The sequence below is a fragment of the Mus caroli genome, unplaced genomic scaffold (genome assembly GCF_978045245.1).
Source record: "Mus caroli unplaced genomic scaffold, Mus_caroli_1 scaffold_16, whole genome shotgun sequence".
NCBI classification, from domain to species: domain Eukaryota; kingdom Metazoa; phylum Chordata; class Mammalia; order Rodentia; family Muridae; genus Mus; species Mus caroli.
Genome location: NW_028227271.1, coordinates 20,533,871 through 20,556,408, shown reverse-complemented (window position 1 = coordinate 20,556,408; position 22,538 = coordinate 20,533,871). Strand labels below are relative to the sequence as shown.

At 50.4% G+C, this 22,538-nt stretch overlaps 1 protein-coding gene across 2 annotated transcripts in view; it reads right to left on the bottom strand.

Moving 5' to 3' along the window:
- Scube1 (signal peptide, CUB domain and EGF like domain containing 1) overlaps window positions 1–22,538 on the bottom strand; it is a 119,559-nt gene that overhangs the window by 81,552 nt on the left and 15,469 nt on the right. For both annotated transcript variants that reach the window (XM_021183319.2, XM_021183320.3), the window contains exon 3: window positions 16,268–16,396. In XM_021183319.2, the coding sequence (XP_021038978.1) occupies window positions 16,268–16,396 (129 nt within the window). The remainder of the gene's footprint in view (window positions 1–16,267; window positions 16,397–22,538) is intronic.

Below are 22,538 nucleotides of genomic sequence, written 5' to 3'. Positions count from 1 at the left end.
GCTTACTACTATCTCAACTGGGAATCTCCAGGCCTCGGTTCTTCTGGCTGCAACACTTGGCAGGTCCGACCTCCTCAAGCTTTTGCGCACACAGGACCGGGCAGGCAGGGCAGGCAGGGCAGAGTGCTGTGGGCCTCAGGGTTGTCTTCTATTTTGTATATCTGTGTACATACGTATGTGTGTATAGGCGGGAACACCTATGGGCTCATATTGTGGATGCCATACATCAACGCTGGGTGTCTTTCTCAACCTTATCCTTAAGACAGGGTCTTTCACTAAGCCTGGAGTTTGCCAGCTGGTTTGGCTTGCTAACCAGAAAGTCCCAGGACAGTGGTTCTCAACAGCAACCCTTTAATACAGTTCCTCATGTTGTGGTGACTCCCAACCATAACATTATCTCATTGTTACTTCATAACTGTGATTTTGCTACTGTTATGAATCATAATGTAAATATCTTAATATGCGGCCCCTGTAAAATGGTCACTGAACCCCCAAAAGTGTGTTCCCTGGGATCGTCCTGTCTCTAGCTGCCCAAAGCTGTGTCTTTCACCTGGCTGCTAAGGACTGAAACTCCTCCTTCTTTCTAGCTCCTTCCACTTGCCCAGCCCCACTCCATCTCTTTGTGAGAGACTTGTCATGCCGCTCAGTCTCCTGCCCCATGCATGTCCCACCCTGGCCCTCTAACAGGTTTGCATGCGTGGGTGGATTCTTTCCCGCACTCAGCACCCCTTATAGTCAGCTTAGGGATGGGACATTTGGTGACCGACGAGACCAAGTGCTGGCTTCATCTCATTAGTGAACACACTTGAGAGAAAGCAGAGGCCAAGGCAGGACAGTTGGAGACTACGAACTGATCCCTCTGAAGCCAGGAGCTAACATCCCCTCCCTCACCCCCGGGCCCCCGCCACCAAGTCTTCCACCTTAAACTGCCTATGTCAGCCATCTCATCACAGGGACGAAGAACCTGACTAACGCACCACAGAGGAACTTCTGAGGCCTGCCAGGAACACGCTGTGAGGAGATAAGGCCAGACAGATCAACCCAGAGCCTGTGAGCCTCTCTCTCTCTCCGAGATAGCCTGGGGCCAGTGAGGGCAAAAGCACATTTGGTGGTGGGATGTTGTGAATGTCTCGTGTGTGTGTGTGTGTGTGTGTGTGTGTGTGTGTGTGTGTGCACCCAATGTCTGGTCTGTAGCGAGGTTCTGACGTTCCTGCATCCCGTACATCTGCAGATTCTGGTCAGGCAGTGTGTGATGCACCTGTCTCCTCAGGCTCACGGGTGTCTATCCCAAGTCCATCCCCCAACCTGCCTGAGCTTCCTGCTGCTATGCTTTGTGTATACTGTTGCCATCTCTTAAACTATTCTCTTTGCAAAGTGGTGGCAGTGCACGCCTTTAATCCCAGCATTCAGGAGGCAGAGGCAGGAGGATCTCTGCACCTGAGGCTAGCCTGGTCTACAGAGTGAGTTCCAGGATAACCAGGGCTACACAGAGAAACCCTGTCTCGAAAAAAAACCAAACTAAACAAACCAAGGAACCTCACTCTTGATCCGACACTTGAGCCGGCTGTCAATTGTCAATAACCACTGGACAGCCCACCCCCAGCATTGATTACACAGAGGCACCACATTGGGAGTTATTTTCCAATTCTAAGTCCAGGAATGAGTTGACTGGCAGACATGGGCATGCAAGAAGCCAACACGGGCAGAGAGGGCTTTGCCATATTACAAGCTATATCTCCCAGGTACATTGCTGCCCCAACCAGAGGATCACCACAGCAATGGTACCAAGTGCCCACTGGCTACCTGCTCCCCACATCCTGGGCCTTGATTAGATCATGGCCACACAATTATGTATCAGTGTTAAGGAAGGGTCTTTTGTTGGTGTCGAGAGGCAGCATATCGTATCAATCAATGCAGTGCTTATAACCATATGAAGTTATGTCTATGCCTGGACAAGTCTGGACATGGCCTTAGAGCAGGGTGACCACATCAAGTGTTTTCCAATTTTGTGCCTGATTTGTCTGGAAGTTTCCGTATAATTATCCCACGTGTGGAAGACGGGTAAGTAAATGCTCTAGCAATGCAGTCTAATTCTTGGGGGTGGGGTGTCTATATGCAGGGTTGGGGTGTGCACTGGCAGCCAGTCACTCGGCAGGGAGGCTAGGGAAGGGGGCGGCTAGAATACCTGGGCCAGCAAGGATGAGGGTGGGGTGTGCAATGGGGGCAGAGGTGCTTCCAAGCAGGGACTGGCTTAACTTTTAGTTTGCTGGGAGCTTAGGCAAGAAAAGTAAGGTTGGCCATGGCAGGCAGGATCTCTTAGGACCCCTGTCTCCATCTGGGGAGCCTGGCTCCTCATCATGGAGCTACCATTGTGGTCCAGCCCCTGCACATTCTTCGTGGAAGGACCAATGGCTGGTCCTAAATGCTTCTGCTGGTGTCTGATCGCCGGGCAGCCGGCAGACAAACCAGGGATGGTGGTGGCGGCAAGATGGCCTGCAAGATCCTGTCCTTGTTGAGGTCGACTTAGGAGGTGATGAAGGACCCCAGACTAAGCAGCCACGCCTACTGTTCACTCCACAGATGGGGAGCGCCTGTGGGCACAGGCTGTCCCTGCCAGGCATCTATTTCCAGTTGCATGTGGTCTGGATGAGGTGAGTAAGAGAGGCTTGCTGGGCAGGCGGATGCATGGGTTGGCTGATGACCATCAGAAACAGCCAGGGCTCTGTCCCGCTGTGTCGGGGCAGGGGTAGCTGCATCATCTGCTCAGACACAGCCAGGCCCTGCATATGTTTGTGTGACCCAAGACGCCACCCGGGGCCCCGTGGATCCAGGATGAGCAAGAGTGTTGTCATAGGGGTGGGCTGGAGATGGGCTGTGGGGAGGCACCCTCATGTCTTACCAATGCCCCTTTTAGTGCACAACTCAGCGCTGGGTCTGAGCCTGTGATTTGGAGGCAGGATATTTTTAAAGAGTCTTCACAAGACACTTATTATTGTTTATTCCCTCGGGGTTCCGACTGAGCTCTTGGCACCCAGATGGCAAACGGAACCCGGGGAAGGCGAGTGTCCGGCTTGCCTGCTGCTCTCTGTCCGTGGTCTGTGTTTACTTTGCTGTTTGTGGTCTCTTCTGTTATGGAGTCTCTGCTCTGGGACAGAGCAGGGATTCTTCCCCAAGCCACCAAAGAGAGATCTCTCCAAAGGTGGGGTAGGCATAGGGTGGAGTGACAACAGACTTCAGCCTAAGGCATGATGAAGTTTCAATTGACTGCTGACTGGAGGGGAGGGAAGGAGCCGGAGGCCTGTGCTCTTCATTGATACTGTGTTTCTCCACACAGACCTCACTTGGCTTCCACCGATCACGCCAATGCCCCCACAGGCCACACCCACACAGACCACACCCATATAGACCACACCCTGACACAAGTCATATTATTCCCATTCTGACCACACCCCCATAGACACACTTCCACAGACCACTCATATATACCTAGGTAACACCTCTATATAGACTATGTTTACAGTCTATGTTCGCTACACAGACCACTCCCACCCCTCTATAGAAGTTCTCCGTAAGCTCCCCCTCCACACACACTAACATGCTGTATTTCCAGGATCCCCTCCTGGAACCATCACCATGCCACCTTCCCAGATAAAACTGGGAGCACAGAACTGCTCTCTACCTCCCACCGTGGCTAGGCAGGGAGCCAGGAGTGAAGGTCCAGGGCACCTGATTTCCTGGTGCCTCTTCTCCAGGCATCTAGAGCAGAGGGTGGAAGGACCTGGGAACAGAGACACCGTGTGGATAGATTCTGAGCCAATACGGGCCTCTAGCTGGTAAAACACCTTCCCAAAGAACCTGCCCAGCTCAGTGTGTGCTGGGGTGGGATCTGCTCCAATGGCAGGTCTGCAAGCTCACAGCCATGCAGTCAGTGTGCTCACTGCTGTTGGGGTGCCTTTCTTGTGATGGGCCCCCTGGTATTCCTGTCTTACACAAGAACCTCGCAGGCCCTGGATGCATAGCCAAGTCAGTCTGGAGCACAGCTCTTCTAGGGAAGTAGGATGATCCACTCCCAGACTGCCAAAGCAGCCTTAAATGGTGCTATAGAAACCATAGAGTCAGAGCTGGAGAGATGGCTCAGAGGTTAAGAGCATGGACTGCTGCTCTTCCAGAGGTCCTGAGTTCAATTCCCAGCAACCACATGGTGGCTCACAGCCATCTGTAATGGGATCTGATGCCCTCTTTTGGTGTGTCTGAAGACAGCTACAGTGTACTTACATATATAAAAATGAATAAAGTAAACAAATCTTTTAAAACAAAACCAAACAAACAAAGAAGTCGTATAGTCAGGGAAGCGTTTTCTGGGAGTTGTCGCTTGGTCAGAGAGTCTTGGTTAGGAGACAAGTGTGTATGTGTGGGTGAGCCAAATAGGCTTAACTGGGAGGCTGGAGTGGGCCATTTCAGTAGCAGGGACCACAGGGACCAGGCCTGGAGAGCAAGAAGAAAGTTAGTCAGGGGAGTTACAGTTACTTCATGTGCTGGGCCACGGTCCTGAGACAGCCAGGAGCTGTCAGCCTGGGATGAGGAGGACATAGGAAAAAGCTTGGCTATTGTCCCTAAGACATCTAGAGGGAGAAGCGGCTCAGTGAGGAGGTCCTGGGGCTCCAAGGACCTTGTGGGGGTAGGGATGGGCTCCATGCCCCCCCCAACATCTGGCCTCCCATTTCAGCTGGAGCAACATGACCCCTGCATGATCTCTAAAGAGAAGGAATTCTGCTGCTGTCCACACAACCCCGTGAAGTCTGAAAACCACTGGCCGAATCCCATCCACTTAATCTCACATACCATGTGGAAGCTGAGGCCTGGAGACAGAGTGTCCCAGCATCCCCCAGGAAGGCAGCCGCCGCCAGTGCCTGCCTCTTAGTTCACTGTCCTTTTCACTCCAGGGCTGGCCTGGGCTCTTCCAAAAAAAAAAGCTCACCCCACTTTCTGGCTGGCCCTGGAGAAGGGTTGGGGAGCCCCCCAGCTTGGAACCATTCCACCTCCCCACCTGCTTCCCATTTGTGCAGCGATGGGGCAATCCAGCACACGTTTCTTTTTCTCAGGCCAAGGAATTTCTATCAAATTAACAAATGCAAATCTGCAGTGAGCTCACAAGCCTGTAATCCTGGCCACTCTAGAGGCGGAATCAGGAGGCTCAGGAGTTCAAGGCGGGGTCCCCATACGGAGTAAGTTCAAGTCCAGGCTGGGCTACATGAGATTCCCATCTCAGCAAAAAGGAAGCCAAATGAATAGTCGTAAAATGGCCTGCCTGTCTCGAACTGTGACAGCATCCTGCAGTCAAGGATTTCCATTCACCTCAGCAAGGGCCAAGATGAGAAGGAAGAGGGAGAAGGGTACAGGGATCAGGGAGAAGTTTCCCCCCTCTGCCTCAGAAACACTGCCACCTATGCAGAGGAGACAGGGTTGACCAGGGCTGTCTAGTTTTACATCAAGATGGTCAACCTTTATTCCCCTAGTGAGAGACATTTTTGAGCTGCCGGGAGTCTGAAAACAAATAAAGGGTAACTGGAACCTTCCTCAGGGTTCAGAGGAGCAGCGCTGGCTCCAGCTGTCTTCCCAGAGTGACCCAGCATAGGGAGCTCTCCCAGCATCTCAGCGACTCCCTCCCCACACACAACTGGGCCTTGCAATCCTCTCCCCAGGGCCCTTGTCCACATCCTCTCCCGCCTGAGGCAGTGGTATCTAAAGTCACTTGCACACTCTCCTTCATTTGGACACAGCAGAGAGTGGCTGTGCCCACCTCATAGGGGCCAGAACAACACTGAGAAGGCAGAGGATGTGGCCAGGTTACAAAATGAGAAGCCCTGATGTCTTGTGATCCTCCACATCCCCCTTGAGAGGGTGGAGTGCTGATTGACCTGCATTGGTTTTATCTGTCAGGAGCACCTTGTTGGATGTAGGGCTCAGGTGTCTGTTATAGGTCTCACACACAGTCCACAGCCCAAGCTGGTCCACTGCTCCTTCACCAGTTCAAGCTCTACTCGTGTTCTTTAAAAAGGACTCTAAGTGGCTTTGCATAGTAGGGCAGTGGTAAGTAGATCATTGACACCCATGTAGCCTTTGCTAGGTGGGGGGTATCACACCGAGTGATTTACAAAGCTCATCTTAGAAATAAGCATGCTCACTGATCCCACCTTACAGTCGAGGCCCAGAGAAGCTAGGTTACCTAACCACAGTCACACCGTGATGGACTCAGGCAGGATGTCCAAAGCCAGGCAGGTTGAGTGTTGGTGATTACTAAGGACAGGCCATCCATACTGGATTCTCATCTGAGGGGGGCTGCACAGGGCAGGTGCACATGAGATCTTTATGAGATAAACTGGTATTGATGTTTCTGGTATTCAAAGCCATCTTGAAGCTGACGTCTCACACTCCTCCCAGGTTAGACTCCAGAGACATCTGACCTTGCATGCCCTTTGTATGTGGAAGACCGGTTCTTATCTCCAACAGAATTCAACCAAGCTTGAGTCCTGCAATCCATCCTACCTAAGACATTCACCTCTCCAAGGCATCTCTGCCTAAGTCACAAGGCAGAACCACACAGACACTGAAGGTCAAACCCCGACAGTTGGTCCTTGTTCTCTCTGGCCTCTTAAGTTGAATCCATCGGGACTTCCTGTTGCCTGTTGCAAATATATTTTGAGTTCGGCCACCACCTCCACCGCTGTCACCCTACACTGAATCACCAGCATCCAGCCGGGCCACTATAGGGGCCTCCCTTCTGAAGCATCCTGCCCCCCCCCCAATCCCTATAACAGTCCTCTTGGAAACAGTAAGGGTTTTTATTCAAAACATGTTAGTCTCTGGTCAAAATGTCCCCCCCCCCCCCCCCCCCGCTTGCTTCTCAGTTACTTGGGATAAAATCTACCCTGTGGTGGTTTGAATAGGAACGCCCTTCACCCCCCACCTTACTTGGCCAATAAGGACTGGCACGATTAGGAGATGTGGCTTTGTTGGAGTAGGTGTGGCTTTGTTGGAGGAAGTGTGTCACTGTGGGGGATGGGCTTTGAGGTCTCCTACGCTCAAGCTCTGCCCAGTGTGGCTCACAGTCTCTCGCTGCTGCTGTCTGTAGATCAAGATGTAGACCTCTCAGCTCCAGCACCATACCTGCCTGGATGCTGCCAAGCTTCTCAGCATGATGATGATGGACTAAACCTCTGAACTGTAAGCCATCCCCAATTAAATATTTTCCTTTATAAGAGTTGCCATGGTGATGGGGAAGAGGTCAGCTCAGGAACTTTAGAAGATTCCAGCGGACCCCTCCCCTCCTGGAAGGGAAAGGTCATAAAGAACACAAGCATCCCTCCCCTCCAGAAGGGCGGGGCTAACTACATTCCTCAGACCACAGGGAGGAGGGGTGGACCACCAGCCACCTGCAGGTCAGGGAGGCCCAGAGCGACCATTGGCCACCTACCTCATTCTCTATAGACCAATCAGTTTAAAAGTCACACTGTTCTGCCAATCACATTGTGCCTAATGGCTGCTGCCTGGAGAACTGTGTAAAGTTCTCCATGATGGTTGAGCATTGCCATTCTCTCTCTCCGTGTTCAGGGCGACCCCAAGATGTTGGAACCATAAATTCCTCTTGCTTCCCAGCTCTGAGTTGTTCACTCAGGGAGTCCCCAGTAAGCTAAGGCTCGTCAGTCTTACAATGGTGTCTCTACACAGCAGTAAAACCCCAACCTAGGACACACCCCTTTCAGCAATCTGTGCCTGTCTCCTGGACCCATCTTCTTCCCTCTTCTATCATTCTCTAAACACAGTGATCTGTCCCTAACCTCACCAAGCTTGTCTTCCTTCTATTAGCTCAGAGGTCTCCAGACCTCTACAAGGTACTTCCCCCTCCTCCTCTTTGACGTCCTCTCTCACATCTGTTCCCCTTAAATCATACGAAACCATTAAAACCACCTTCACCATGAGTCTAGAGGGGAGTTCCCACACTTGACCTTGTTCTGTAGGGACAGAGCCACCCCACAGGGGAGGCTCACCCTGGCCTGAACGAAAGCCCAGACAGAAAGGCTGCCCGTATACAGTCTGGCCACCATCCAGCAACCACCACGGGACATGAGCCAGGAAGCTTCCGGATGGTTCCGGCTCCTGGACATCCCGTCCACCATCTCCAGTTTCATGTCTTCCAGTTGAGTCTCCAGACACCTTGGATCAGAGACTGGATTTTCCTGACTTGGTTCTTGACCCACGGAACCCACAGGCAGAGGATGATGGAATTCCACGCCACTTGATGTGGTGTGATTTTTTCATGCAGCAATGTGAGCAAAACCCATTGATCCGGCAGGTCACTCCCCACCCCCACCCCCTGGCTATCTGATGGTGCTCCCCTACCTCGGGTACTTTCTGTGTTTAGCATTACTGTTTTGGGTGGATCTGATCTGACTGAGCTACTATGCTGAGCTGTATGTTCACATGTTGCTGTCTGTGTTCCTACTATGTGAATGCAGAAGGGTGAGCCCATTACTGATTTTCCTTACTGCTTGTGTGGTCAGTGGGTACCCAGTAGGAACACAGAACAACTTTGGTGCCTACACAAATGCTTGAACACTGTTGAACAACACTTCCTCTGCCATGGATACAGGCTTCCATCCTTGTTGACCCGGGGCCCTAGAGGGTTTCCACACAGTCCTTCTCTCCTGGCACCTGCATTCCCATCATGGAGATCAGCTGAGCAAGGGCTGTGTCCAGGTCGCAAATCCCCGTTTTTACTCATTCTACAACTTATTATAGGCAGCTTGTCAAGAGCAGAGAGACATGAACCCTGAGGTCTGGAGGCACGGACAGTGAGCGAGGGTGCAATGTAAGAGGAGGCATAGGCAGGGCCCTGAGCTGGGTACCCTGGGGAAACAGCAGGGCTTTGGAAAAACAGGGCTATATACTGTCACATGGAGTAGGTGATGCCATGAGCAAGGGGTCAAACACTTCCCTCAGCGCCGGGAGGAGGTGCTCGCTTGCCCTTTGGCACACCACTATCCACCTGGTCTGGCAGGTGCTGGGATTACAGAACAAACCTGGTGGCCCCAGGACTGGGTGCATGCTTGACATAGAACATCCCTCTCTCAACATGGAGCTTTCCTGGGTGCTGTGGGGCAACACTTATCAGCAGGCACAGGCTCAAGTCTTGATGTGACAAATGCTGAGTCTGGTCTTAGCTGTGCTTCCTACTGGCCCTTGTGGTCATTTCCCTGAGTCGAGATTTCCTCATCTGTAAGGGTTGGTACCAGTGGCTTCTATCTGTCTGGGCCCTGGATTCTAGAATGAGGCTGCTAATGGTGTCTACCTGTAGATGCTGGGGATGTGGGGGAACAGCGAGAGAGCACAAACCCAACATGGGGCAGCCTCACAGTACAGAAATGCACCCCTTATCTTGCCTAGGTAGAACTGCCTCTGAGCAGAAGGTGTGGCACACAGTAGGTGCTCAATACATGTTCGCTGATACAGAGCCATCTGGTTAATCAATCAGCTTGTCTGCTGGATGCGACTACAAATAACTTCTCTTCAACGGGGATCAAAGTGCTGGGGACCAGTCCAAAATTCCAGCTGTGAGCGACTTGAGAAACACATTTTTCAGTCAGTCAAGTAAAGATGAAGGATGAAGACATCTGGCTCAGTGAACTGATGGCTTTCAGAGAAAAGAGAGCCTTGCTTTGTGAAGGTGGGGAAAAAATGACCCGCTGCTGGTTCTAATTTAAGATGAAAAAAAATCTTATTCTATTAGCCTAAATATTGCTCAGCTGGCCGATCGCACCGAGTTTGGAATAATATTTTTGAAACTGAACTGCTATTTCAAGTAATTACACGGGCTAAAGGCAGCCATTCCGGCCTGAGTGAGATCCCATCCCAGTTTCTAGTCCCTCTGGTGTCATTTTCTGTTATATTTGAGAAATTCCTCAATAAAGATGTCAAATAGAGAGAGGGCTTCACCCTCCAGAGCACAGACTTGGCTCCTTTCCAGGACCCTGGTCACAGACAAGCCATCTTCACAGAAAGCAGGCTCGCCTGCTCCAAAGTACAGAAACTGGGAACGTTCAAGACAGGAAAGTGACCCTTCAGCCCCCAGCCTCACTTCTGGCTGACTCCGGGCGTTTTTCAGCTCCCTCTATTGCTCTTTAAGATGCTCAGGGGTTTGCCCCTGCCACCTTCCCTAGGAATTCAGCAGATTCTACAACTGGAACAACGCTCTCTATCCAGACTTCTGCCGTCAAAACAACATTCAGGGACGACTCTTTCCGGAGTAGGGCAGGCTGTGGCTTGGTGTCTGAGCAGAGGTGTCAGATCCACAGGCAGCAGTGTGGACAGGGGACCGTCCAGCAACTCAGCCAGCCCTTCCACAGCCACCCAGCAAGCCTTGGGGGTGAAACCCCTGTGCTGGGAGCTTTGGCAGACAGCAGGACAGAGGCAGTTCTACCTAGGCAAGATAAGGGGTGCATTTCTGTACTGTGAGACTGAGCGACTAATGGAGTGTGTGAGGAAGTGAAGTGTGTCCCCTCTCCAGGCAGCCCCCTCCAGTGCCACACTGAGGTGTGGGCAAGGGGTGCCCTACCCTGGACATCACATTTTTAGGGCTCCTGTGCGATCTCCCTTGTGCTTGCCAGCCTCCTTCTGGAAGACTGGGTCCACGCGTGACACATGATTCTTTGCAACATGTTCCCTCCCCAACCCCACTCCAGACTGTTCCCCGGGTGAATGAAACACTAACCTGTCCTGTCTAAATGGCTTTGACCTTTTGATTCTCAGAGGGACACTCGTGTCTGAGCCACAGCAATAGGGCAGCTGTTTAGAGGCACGGGCCCATATCCCAACAGGTTAGGGGCCCTCATGCTCAGGGTAGTGTTGGACACAGGAGGAGTGGAAAGGGGCAGCGGGGGCGGGGGCGGGGGGGGGGAGATAGTTTCTGCCATACTTGCAAAAAATGCAAGGAGTCCTAGAATTCAGAAGTCATACCCGGCCTACAGGTCACTAGGAGGGCGATGGGGCAAGGGCGGGAGAGCTTTGGCATCACAGAGGGATTATGGTTCTCTTGGAAGCAGGCCTTCCTTGGGATCCTGCCTTGAGTCTCACAGATATCAGGGGGGCAGGGCAGCAGTCACCAAGCAACAGTGAGAAGAAAAAAAAATTTTTTTTTGAGACATCACACGTAGCACAGGCCTGTGCTTACGAACACCTGGCCCTCTTGCCTTCACATCTCAGGCACTTGGATCCCAGGTATGCACCAAGATTCCTGGCCACAAAGACTGATGCTTGCATGCCATCCCCTGATTTGAATTGCTGACAGTTCCTTCTGTGATGGCAACATCACAAGACTACAGCGGGGAGAACTCAAATGTGCCCCTGGGTCGGGGGGTCGGGGGGGGGCGGTGGGCTTCCAACTTGAAAACTTGGCTAGGACATAATGGTGACATCCAGCCCTGGGTCTCCTCCAGATTTAGTCAGCCCGCCACGTCTGAGGCTGGTGTTATAGACCATTGCATAGCTGTGACAGCTAAGACAGGAAGGGCCCAAGGAGTTGGGTCCAGGCTCTAAGATTCCCAAAGACTGGGGGCAGCAGAGTCTGCGTTGGACCCTTCCATGGCCCAGCCCTGTTCATTCCTTAATTATAGTTTGACTCAGCCCTTGTTGTATCACAGACATCAGTGCCCTCCCTGCCCCTCGAGTGTGTATGTATGCATATGTGTGTGTGCGTGCGCAGGTGTGTGTGTGTGTGTGTATACACGGTGCATGTGCCCGAGAAGTCTGAAAGCCAGCCTGTGGTGTCATTTCTCAGGCACTAGCCTGGAACTTGCCAAGTATTGGCTGGGCGGCCAGTGATCCTGGGAATCTTCCCAGCTGTGCCTCCCAGGTTGATAAGACAGCACCGTTGTCTAGATTTTAAGTGTAAGGACTGGGGATCCAACTCAGGTCCCTGTGCTTAGCAATGAAGCACTTTACCAACTGAGCCATCTCCCCAACTCCCGGGCACCTATCCTTAATGTGCTTCGAAGCTGGAAGACTGCGGCTCTAAAAGTTCAGCCTGGGGGTCACACTGGGGGTCGGTGCTGGAGCCGGCTGCAACCGAGGCCCTGACTCCTCTGAGTTGGAGCTTTCTCTTGAGAAGGAAAAAAGACCAAACAAAAGAAGCCTGTAGGAAAGGTCTGCCCTCAGCTGCCACAGGATCTGTGCTCGGAGTGGGAGGGGGCAGAGGGCGCTCGCCTAGGTCTTTCATATCCAGCAGTGTAAAAAGAATCCAGAGGGAAAACAATGTGGTTGAAACAAAGACCCGTACAGACGTCGCCGTCAGGCTGGAGGCTGGGGGGGGGGGTGCCTGCCCTAGCAGGGGTAAGGGTGGCCCTTCACAGAAAAGAACACAGAGCTCCAGCCAGGGAGTCCGGGGAACACAGACCACGGGCTCTGGTCCTGGAAGGTGTTATAATACATTTCCATGGGTGGCTGAGCATCTGACCCATGCCGTGACATTTCTGGTGTCAGATGCTCTGTTGCCTACATCTGTAATTTCACAGAACCCTCCCTCACCCAAGCCCTATGTAGGAGACAGGGATGACATGTTTCAGGTTGTAGGTAGGAAACCGAGGTGCAGAGAAGCGAAGATACTGACCAAAGACTAAACAGCAGCTCAGAACTGGAGAGTCAGGATTTTAGTGTCAAACCAACAGCATCCAGGTCTGTGCCCTGGGCCAAAGTGATGCTGCTTACTTCTAACAAGATATTCCCCGCCTCCCACCCCAGGGGACAGTGGTGAGCTGTGCCTTTGCAGACCATTCTATTACTGAACCGTATTTGCCGCAGTGTAGGAAGCAGTACACATACGAGGTGAAGAATAAATGACATTTCACCTGGAGGTGGCACTGTAAAAGCTGTGTGGTCTCTGGTCTGAGGCCCTGCTTGGCTCTGCAGTCCCTGAGCCCAGCCTCAAGGAGCAGCCTGCAGCCCTACACACACTGTGCCCAGACCTACCAAGGTCTTCCACCTCTGAGAGCATGAGCCCCGCTGAGAGCTTCCTCTTTGAAGCCCTGGCAATCCCACTTCCACACCCCCCCCCCAAGCCTCACCCAGCCAGGGGTAGCTTTTCACAGGCCCTTCTGGTCTTTACTAACTCTTGTCCAGACCTCTGTTTTGGCATTTCTTTGGGGTGTAATTACATGTTCACAGATCTGTTTCCCATAATGAGCTCATCTGAGCCCCAACACGCATTAAACAAAACCAGACAGGGGATCTCAGCCTGACACGCCACTAGGAAGGAGAGGCCCAAGCAGTCGGGGTATTGAACCCTTCTACCTAGTACAGAAGAGCCAGCTGGCACCACGAGGGTCTGATCGGCTCTTTTAGGAATTCCTGCATTGCAAGGCTAGCAAATCCCAATGACCTTTCAACCCCTTGGCCCCATTTGCGGCAGGGATTCTGAAGGGATCACACAGGGAAGCAGAGAAGAAAATGTTTTCTGCCTAGATTCATTCCGGATTCCGATGGCAAATGCAGATAGATGGCTGAGCCTCGGGAGTAAAACTAACGCTGGCCGGTTGACCATTATGTCTGTACTCAGTCCAGGCCCTTCGGCTTAAGACTGTCATTTCACTCAACCTGTCGACATAGTGGCACACTGACCCAGTGAAGACGTATCTCCGAGACGGTGACAATACTAGCAGCCGTGACAGCTTTCTCCCACAGACAGGACAGAAGAGACCCTGATAGGCCTATAACCTGCTCACAGCCAGGCACCTGCCAATCACACATCGTGTCCTCCTGCTCTAATGGCTATGCTTCTGCGGGTCCTGGCAGAAGAGAGTTGGGGACAGGTGGGGTCTGTTCTGAGAGCCGTGTGTGGCTCACTGGTTGCTGTCTCTTGGGTTACAGACTGTGAAACACCTCCATGTCCCTTCCTCAAAAGATTCTGAGGCCTTAGCTCCAGAACTGTGAGTGTGGCCGCCGGAGGAATAACGGTCGTTATAGTTGTATTAGTTACAGTTGGCTGTCTTCTGTGCCAGCTACTTTTCTTTTCTGATTACTATGATCTAAAGCAGCTTAGGAGAGGTCCTTGTCAGGAGGACCTGGCGGCAGGGGTTTGAGGAAGCAGCCAGTCTCGTTTCATTCAAAGCCAGGACACAGAGACAGAAGGCTTGCTGCTCAGTCCCCTTTCTCTTCTTCATTCAGCCTGGGACCCCAGCCCATGGAACAGTGACCCCTAAATTTACTATGGCCCCTCAACAAACCTAATACAGACTATCCGTCACGACATACTCAGAGGTGCTCCCATGGTGAATCTGAACCCAGTCAAGACGGCAATTTTACCCAGCATGTCAGATGATCATTGGGATAAGGAGAGGCAGCCATGGCCAGTCCTCATCCAGTATACTTGACATCCTTGTGAAAAAGAGAATCTGGCCTATGAGAATGTCTGTAGAGCTAAGACAGTGTGAAGATGTGAGGAAATACTGTCTGCAAGCCTAAGAATTCTTGAGTGACCAGAGGCCGGGAGAAAGGCCTTGGGAAGAACTTTACCCACGGTCCTCAGACAGAAACAGCCCTGCCTTAATTTTGGGTTTTTAACATTTAGAGGTGTGTGAGGATTGACCTCTCTTGTGTAAGCCACCCAGCTCAGCCCTTTGTCACAGTAAACCCAAGAAGCTCCAACAGGCTGTTAGCACCGTTTTTTGACTGGTGGAGTGACCAGCTGGAAACAGAGGCCACACGACAATGCCTGATGTGTGCCCGATGCTAAAGGGACCAGATCATGCTGACATCTGACCACAGGACAGCAAAACATATGCAGAGGTGGATGGAGGACCTCGGGAGGACCGCGGGAGAACTGTGGGAGGCTCACCAGCAGTACATGCCATTTTTCTTCCTCCCTCGTCTACATTTTCTCAACTTAGTCACCCAAAATAATTATGCACATAAATTTTATATAATTGGCTTAAGATAGATTTGAACTGTGGACAATGGGAGGAATACAAGACTATAGGTTGAACTGTATCCCCTCAAAAAGACTCCAAACAGTATTACCTTGAAATGTGACTAACTTTGGAGACAGAGATTTAGAGAGGTTAAAAACTGGAACTGTTGGGGTGGACTTGTTCCAATATGACAAGTGTCCTTAATTTTTAAAATTAATTAATTTGTGTGTGTGTGTGTCTGTCTCTCTGTGTGTGCATGTATGTGTCTGTGTGTGTATACACATGTGTGCATGTGTGTATTTCTGTATGTGTGCCACAGTACACATGTAGTAGTTAGCAACTTGCAGGAGCCGGCTCTCTCCTTCCACCACATGAATCCTAAGGACTGAATTTTGGTCATCAGGCTTGGTGGCCGTTGGCTTTCTACACTGTAGTGGTTAGAATAAGAAATGTCCCCAAAAGCTGGGCAGTGGTATTGCACACCTTTAATCCCAGTACTTGGGATGCAGAGGCAGGCGGATTTCTGAGTTCGAGGCCAGTCTAGTCTACAGAGTGAGTTCCAGGACAGCCAGGGCTATTTAGAGAAACCCTGTCTTGGAAAAAAAGAAAAAGAAAAAGAAAAAAAGAAAAGTCCCCATAGGCTCATTGTTTGAACACCTGGCCTCCAGTTGGTGGCGCTGTTTGGGGAGGTTACAGGAGGTGCAGCCTTGCTGCAGGAAGTGTGCCTCCTGCAGCAGACTTCGAGAGCTTCTAACCTGACCCCATGTCCGGTTTCTTCTGTCTGCTTTGTGTTTGCAATTGAAGCTGTGATCTCTGGCAAGCTGCCTGCTCCTGCCTCCATGTCTCCATGGCCACTGCTTGCTGCCACACCACCTCACTATCCTGTGCTTTTATTCCTCTGGGGCCAAAATAAACTCTTCCATAGTCGCCTTAGCCTGGGTGCTTTATCACAGCAACAGAAAAGTAATGAATGCCTCAAAACTGAGCCACATCTCGGGTCCAAGTGTCCTTAAAAGAAGCAGCAATCAGGACTCCGAGAGATACTACCAGATGCATGCTTGCACAATGTACGTGGTCTGACAAGCACAAGAAGGCAGCCCTTTGTGCCTGATCTCCAGAACAAGAGGACAAAAACCTCTGCCATTGAAGCTGCATGGTTTTTGCAGTCTTTTGTTAGGGCGAATTGACAGACTACTACAAGGAGCCAGACGAAGGTGTATCTTTGCACAGCCCCCCCCCCAACTCTACATGGTAGAACTGAGAAATAAAAAGGCTGTGCCCAGAGGGGAAGGCTCAGCCTCACCACTCACCCAGGCAGTTGTGTCCATCATGGGCCAGCATGAAGCCATCAAAGCAGGTGCACCTGTAGTTCCCAGGGATGTTGATGCAGTCATGGACACAGCCCCCGTTGTAGTAGTCATTCTCACACTCGTCAATGTCTGCAAGCATGGAGACATGAGAAGTATCAGAATAAGAGCTTGGGGTTCCTTCTCTCACCACGGCGAGCCACTAGGATATGACTCACGAGGGGGATGTGACTGCTTTAATTGTCAACTTGATACAACCGGGAATCACCTGGGAAGAGAGTCTCAAGGAGAGATTGTCTGCATTGGGTTCACTTGTGGGCATGTCTGAGGGGGCATTGTCTTAAGGAATTGATATGGGAAGACCCAGTCCACTGTGGGTGGCACCATCCCCTAGGCAGGAGGTTCTGAGCTGGACAAGAGCAGAGAAATCAAGCAGAGCACAAGCAAGCAAGCATGCACTCATTTCTCCGCCCTTGTCCGGGGGTGGACTGACTAGGTGCTTGAAGTTCCTGCCTTGCCTTTCCCACCACAGTGGACTGGGTCCTGGAGCTGTAGTCAAGAACAACACTCCCTTTCCCTTAAGTTGATTTTTGTTACAGTATTTTTTTTTTTTAAATCACAACATCAGAAATGAAATTAGAACAGGGGAATAGCTCAACGGCTAGTCAATAAAATACACTTGAAGAATTATTTGGACACACTCTTGGCTCAGCGGCAAGGCTAACTAACAACCAGTTTTCAGAAGGGTCACGTTGTGTGGGTGTATGTGTGTGTTGGGGGTGGGGCTTCCAGTTCCTGCCACAGCAAAGCAGGTAAGAGTCAAGTCTGGCTCTGGCTCCTTCTAAAGACTTGTCAACACTGCCAACATATGGGGCGCTTCTACATCCACGAAAACTAGCTCTTTTGAAGCAGGGAGACCAAGTAAAATAAACTCTGTACATCACTGGGAGTGTCATCTCTGGAATGAAAGAATGTCTACTACCCCTTAACCCCAGTAGCTGCTTTCCCTATGGCCCGAGGCCTGGCCCTCGGCTGCTCCAGCTTCCTTGTTATAACAAAGACTTCTGTCTCATAAACAATGGTCAATAGCTTTTGTAAAGGTCATTCTTTTCTGCTGTTTTAAGTCTTTTTTCAACATTTCCCAGCAGGGGTCAAAGTTCTGGGGTTCCAGAAAGAAGAATAAGAACATGTCTAATTAACATTCAATGAGCTGCTTCTATGCCCAAGGGGTTGGCTGGACTGTATGCTGTTATCTCTAAAGTCCTTACAAGGGACTGTGCTGACCAGACTTATGTCAACTTGGCACAAGCTGAAGTCATCTGAGAGGAGGGAATCTCAATTAAGAAACTGCCTCCATAAGATTAGACTGTATGCAAGCCTGTAGATCACTAAGGCCATTGTGGGTGAGACCATCCCTTGGGCTGGTTGTTTTGGGTTCTAAAAGAAAGCAAGCCATAAGGTGCAAGTCAGTAAGCAGCACCCTCCATGGCCGCTGCATCAGCTCTTGCCTCCAGGTTCCCACCCTGTTTGAGATCCTGTCCTGACTTCCTTCAGTGAGGGACTACGATGTGGAAGAGTTCCCTTCCCAACTTGCTTTTGGTGATGGTGTTTCACCATAGTCGTGGCAACCCTAACTGAGACAGGCACTCAGCCTCAGTCCTCTTGTACAGGGCACTGAAGGAAGGCACAGGGAAGATAAAACCATGCCAAAGGCCACACACCTGGAAGGGATGCAAGTGGGATCCTAAAAAGCGAAATAGGACTCTGGCTTCCAGGCACAGAATGACCCCATCAGCCATGGTTGGGGCCTGGCACCTCTGGTGCAGGTCTTTGGCTATACCACTTGCAAATACTCCCTAGGTTCAATGCCTTCTAGTTACACTGAGACCAACCTCCAGGGACTCTAGGGTGACCTTTGTACAGAGGGAGCATGTCATGGCTGAACCGAAAGTGAATCTCAAGACACAGAAGAAAAATTTCCAAGATAGAAGAAGCATTTCCTTCCCTCTCTGCCAGGAGTAGAAGTTTGAGTTGAAGCTCTAGGAGAAGGTGGAAGGAGCCAGAACCCAAGTCTGAAGTGGGGCAGGGAAATCCTAGAGACCCGCACTTGCACCAGCTGGTGTACAGAGAAGCCATGGCACGTTTGACGATTAGTTTAGTATAGGAACGCTAGCCTGGAAACCCAGGAGCTCACTCACTTCTGACTCTCCTAGGAAGTGTTTAAGCATAGCACAGACACCCCAAGGAGCAAAACCAATAACCCTTGAAAGGATCTGATGCACGAGCCCACCCCACTACCCAGCCAGCCAGAAGAGGGAAGAACAAGGTAGGGGTTCCACCAAGGTCTCGGAGTCATGATGCTCTGTCCCTGCTCACAGTGACCACCTGTGCCATCTGGGGAAGAAAACTGAGTCGCAACATGTCTGAATCATCTTTAATTCCGACTTTAAATATACCTAGTAGTTTAAATAACATTAAGGCAAGATGCGAGACTTTAGGTTTATGGAAAGCCTGCTGAGCACTATCCCCACTTAGGGATACCATTGCTTTTAGGCTCTGCATGCAGCCCTGGTCGTTCAGAGCCCTGCACACATCATTCTAAACATGTCTTCTAGGCTTCAATCTACATCCCTCAGGCAATACATCCCGGCTTTAAGTCACCAAGCTGCCCAGCTCTGGGATTTGCCTTCACAGATAATATTGTTTTCCTTCCACGTTGCAGATAACAAGAATGGCTTTTCCCTTTTTCTCTCGAGCGCGCATGCATCTGTGTGTGTGTGTGTGTGTGTGTGTGTGTGTGTGTGTGTGTCTGTATGTGTTTCGTGTGTGTGTCTGTTTAAGTGTGCGCACTGTGTGAATGAGCATCTAGAGGTCAGAGGTCAACCTGTCTTTCTCTATCGCTTTCCTCTTATTTTTTGAGACAGGGTCTCTCAGATGAACCCAGAGTTCACTGATTGGGCAGCCAGACTGGATCCCCAGTCAGTTCCAAGGATCCAGTTATCCCCACCCACCCCCACCCTGTTCCCTCACCATTACCCTTAAGTGCTAGAAACACAGGCACAGGTCCATCTGGCTTTTTTGTTGTTTACCTAAGTGGCTTTTCTTTAACATAGTAATAGGCTTCCTTCTACTGTCTGCCAGCATGGGTATCACCTCCAACTGAACAACCAGGTCCCCCCCGCAACCCCTCCAAGCCCCCACCCCCGGCAAGCTAGTGATGATCCCAGCAGAATCTGCCTGTGGATCAGCCAGACTGAGGGAAGAGACTTCCGTGCCAAGAATAATCTTTCTCATGCTGCCCCTTAGAGGGCAGGGAGCCAGCCTTCCTGAAACAAGAGCCCCTCCCGGCCTCAGTGTAGTCCTCAGTGCAGAGAGCTCTTTTTCACGGCTGATCAAACTGAAGTGCAGAGAGGTCAGAGAACCGCTGAAAGTCACATAGGAGGAGACAGGACACACACATCCTTCCTCCCAGGTCACACTGCCCAGCACAGGCCAGCCACAGGCCAAAGGCTCCATACAAGCTTTCATCCTTAGCGCATTTTTGCTGTGTCCTGAGAAAGTGTTCCCTGGCCACCCAAGTGCTGTGCACCCCTCTGCCCTGCATGGATTCCTCCTTCATCCACACACATGTACATGCCTTTCCATATATATGCTCAGTCTCTAGCCAGCCAGCCATACAGTCAGTCATTCAGCCAAAACCCATCTTCCTCCTGCTATCCACGTGTCTGTACACTCTGGCATAGCTCCCCAAGTTCCCACCCAGCACCTCTCCCATTTATCTATTTATGCCAAAAACATATTCACCTTAATATGTGAGTTGGTGGATTATCTTTCCATTAACCAGTCACCTACAAACCTATCCATTTACCCAAGCAAACATTCATTCATATTCAAATTCATTTTCATACATTCATATATCCATCTCTATATTTGGTTGTGCACTGTCCTCCCATTAATTAAAAAAGTGCATTCACACACCTGTTCTCTCATATGTCCATACAAATGTTTAACCACCCATCCATAGATTCATGGTTGCAAACACTCACCCTCCAAATACACACATATACGCACACACCTGCACACACCTGCACACACATACTCACTCATACACACTCACACATAGGTGCACACACGTGCACATACACTCATACTCATGCACACACTCACACACACACATGCTTACATATACACACTTGCACACATACACACACTCACACTTATGCACACATACACTCACACACATATGCACACTCATACACACTCACACACAGGTGCACACACTCACACACGCACACTCACACACACTTGCACACACATGCACACATGTGTGCACTTACACACACACTCACACACACATGCACACACCCTGCGTACTCATTCCTCCTTATGTCCGACATACAAACATGCATCCATCTATCCATCCAATCTTCCCTCTACTCAATCACTCACTTCCTTCAAACAGCTTAAAAATAAATAAATACAACACGGTTTTCAGAAATAAAGGTTTAAGACAGAGAAAACAAGTGAGATGGGCTGGCAACACTTTGAGTGATACAGCACGTAATCCCTGCCCAGTCACACAAGGTGAGCTTCTAAGGTGCCCACAGAGAAAGAAACACAACCTATTATAGGGTCACCATGTCCACAACACGCAACTAAACCAGCTGTTCAGTGGGGTAAGACCTGAGCATCCATAGGTCTCCAAATAGGGGGACATTCCTTCTCCTGACTGGGGAGAATCACCCCTGTGGGCTTGGCCTAAGTTTAATCAGTGCCTGTTGTCAGTGTCTAATGATTAAGAAGAACACTCTTCCTATCAGGATGACAAGTATTTTTTGCACCATAGTCTAAGATGCAATAAAGCAACTGTGGAAGTCAATGAAGTGATTTCTAGGCCTCCCTCTCATTGAGTCTCTCTCCATAGGGAAGGCCATAGTCGATGCCAATCTACGGAGTCTGGAATTACAGATGCTCACCACAGTGTCCAGCTTTTTGTGTGTCCAGAGATCTGAACTCAGCCATCAGGCTTGTATGGCAAGTGCCTTTACCCACTGGACCATCTGCTAGCCGTCCACCTTATTCTTCTAGACAGCGTCTCACATCGAACCTGGAGCTCACTAATTCAGCTGAAATGCAGGCAGTAAACTCGTCTTCATCTCCCCAGTGTTGGGACTCCAGGCACACACTACTCCAACTGGCTTTTATGGGGACTGGGGAATCAAACTCAGGTCCCCAGGCTTGCACCAACTGAGCCATTCTCTAGCCTCTTTCTGGGATTTTTAGCAGATACCCTTGGAATACAGGCATGTAGAGAAAAGCCAGACTGGGTAGGCAGAGACAGAGCTGTGTGACACTGTCACGTGGGAAATGGGTGCTGGTCCCCCCTTAATGAGGAGAGGTTTCAGGCCCTTCCCTCCAGATCCTCAGGCAGTGGCTGCATCCAAATTCACCTTCTCTTCCTCCTCCTCCTCCTTCTTCTTCCTCTTCTTCCTTTTTCTTCCTCCTCTTCCTCCTCTTCCTTCTCCTCCTTTTTCCTCCTTCTCCCCCTCCTGTTAGAGTCACATCATCAGGGTGCACAGGGGTGAGAAGAACAGGTCGTCTTGCTCCACAAAGTCATTAAGAAGAAAGGTCACTGAGAGAAAAGCGTGAGCATTCTGTCTTCAAGATGCCTTGATTTGAGACCCCAGGGTGGTGATGGGGAGGGTCGAGGAGAACTTCCACCGAAGGGGTGAGGTCCATCAGATCACTGCCTACTCTGCTCTTCCTTCTGCTTAGGTTTTTTATTAATTAATTTTTTTTTTAGTGATTACATTTGCATTACATTCACTTCTTTTTGTGTGTGTGATAAAATTTTCAATTACATTTGGTGTGTGTGTGTGTGTACACATGAGAGTCAGAGGACAACTTGCAGGAGCTTGTGAATTCCTTTCACTATGTGGGGTCTCAGGAATCGAACTCCGGTCATCAGGCTTGACAGCAATCACCCTCACTCTGTGAGCCATCTTGCCCTCCTTCGTTTAATGAAAGCTTAGTTTCCAGTATAGTTTTCAGCATCCAATAAATAGAGCAGAACAAACAACACAGGAGCCGTGCATTCTGGGCTTTTCCAAAGGTCACATGGTCCTTCTTTTCCTATACTAAAATGTTAGCTTGCACGCCATCCCACAATGATGGTCTTGCACCAGCGACTGGGATGGACCCCAAGGAGCATGGACATTTTCTTCCTATTTAATTTAAAATTGATTCTCACTGCCTTATAAAATATATATTTATT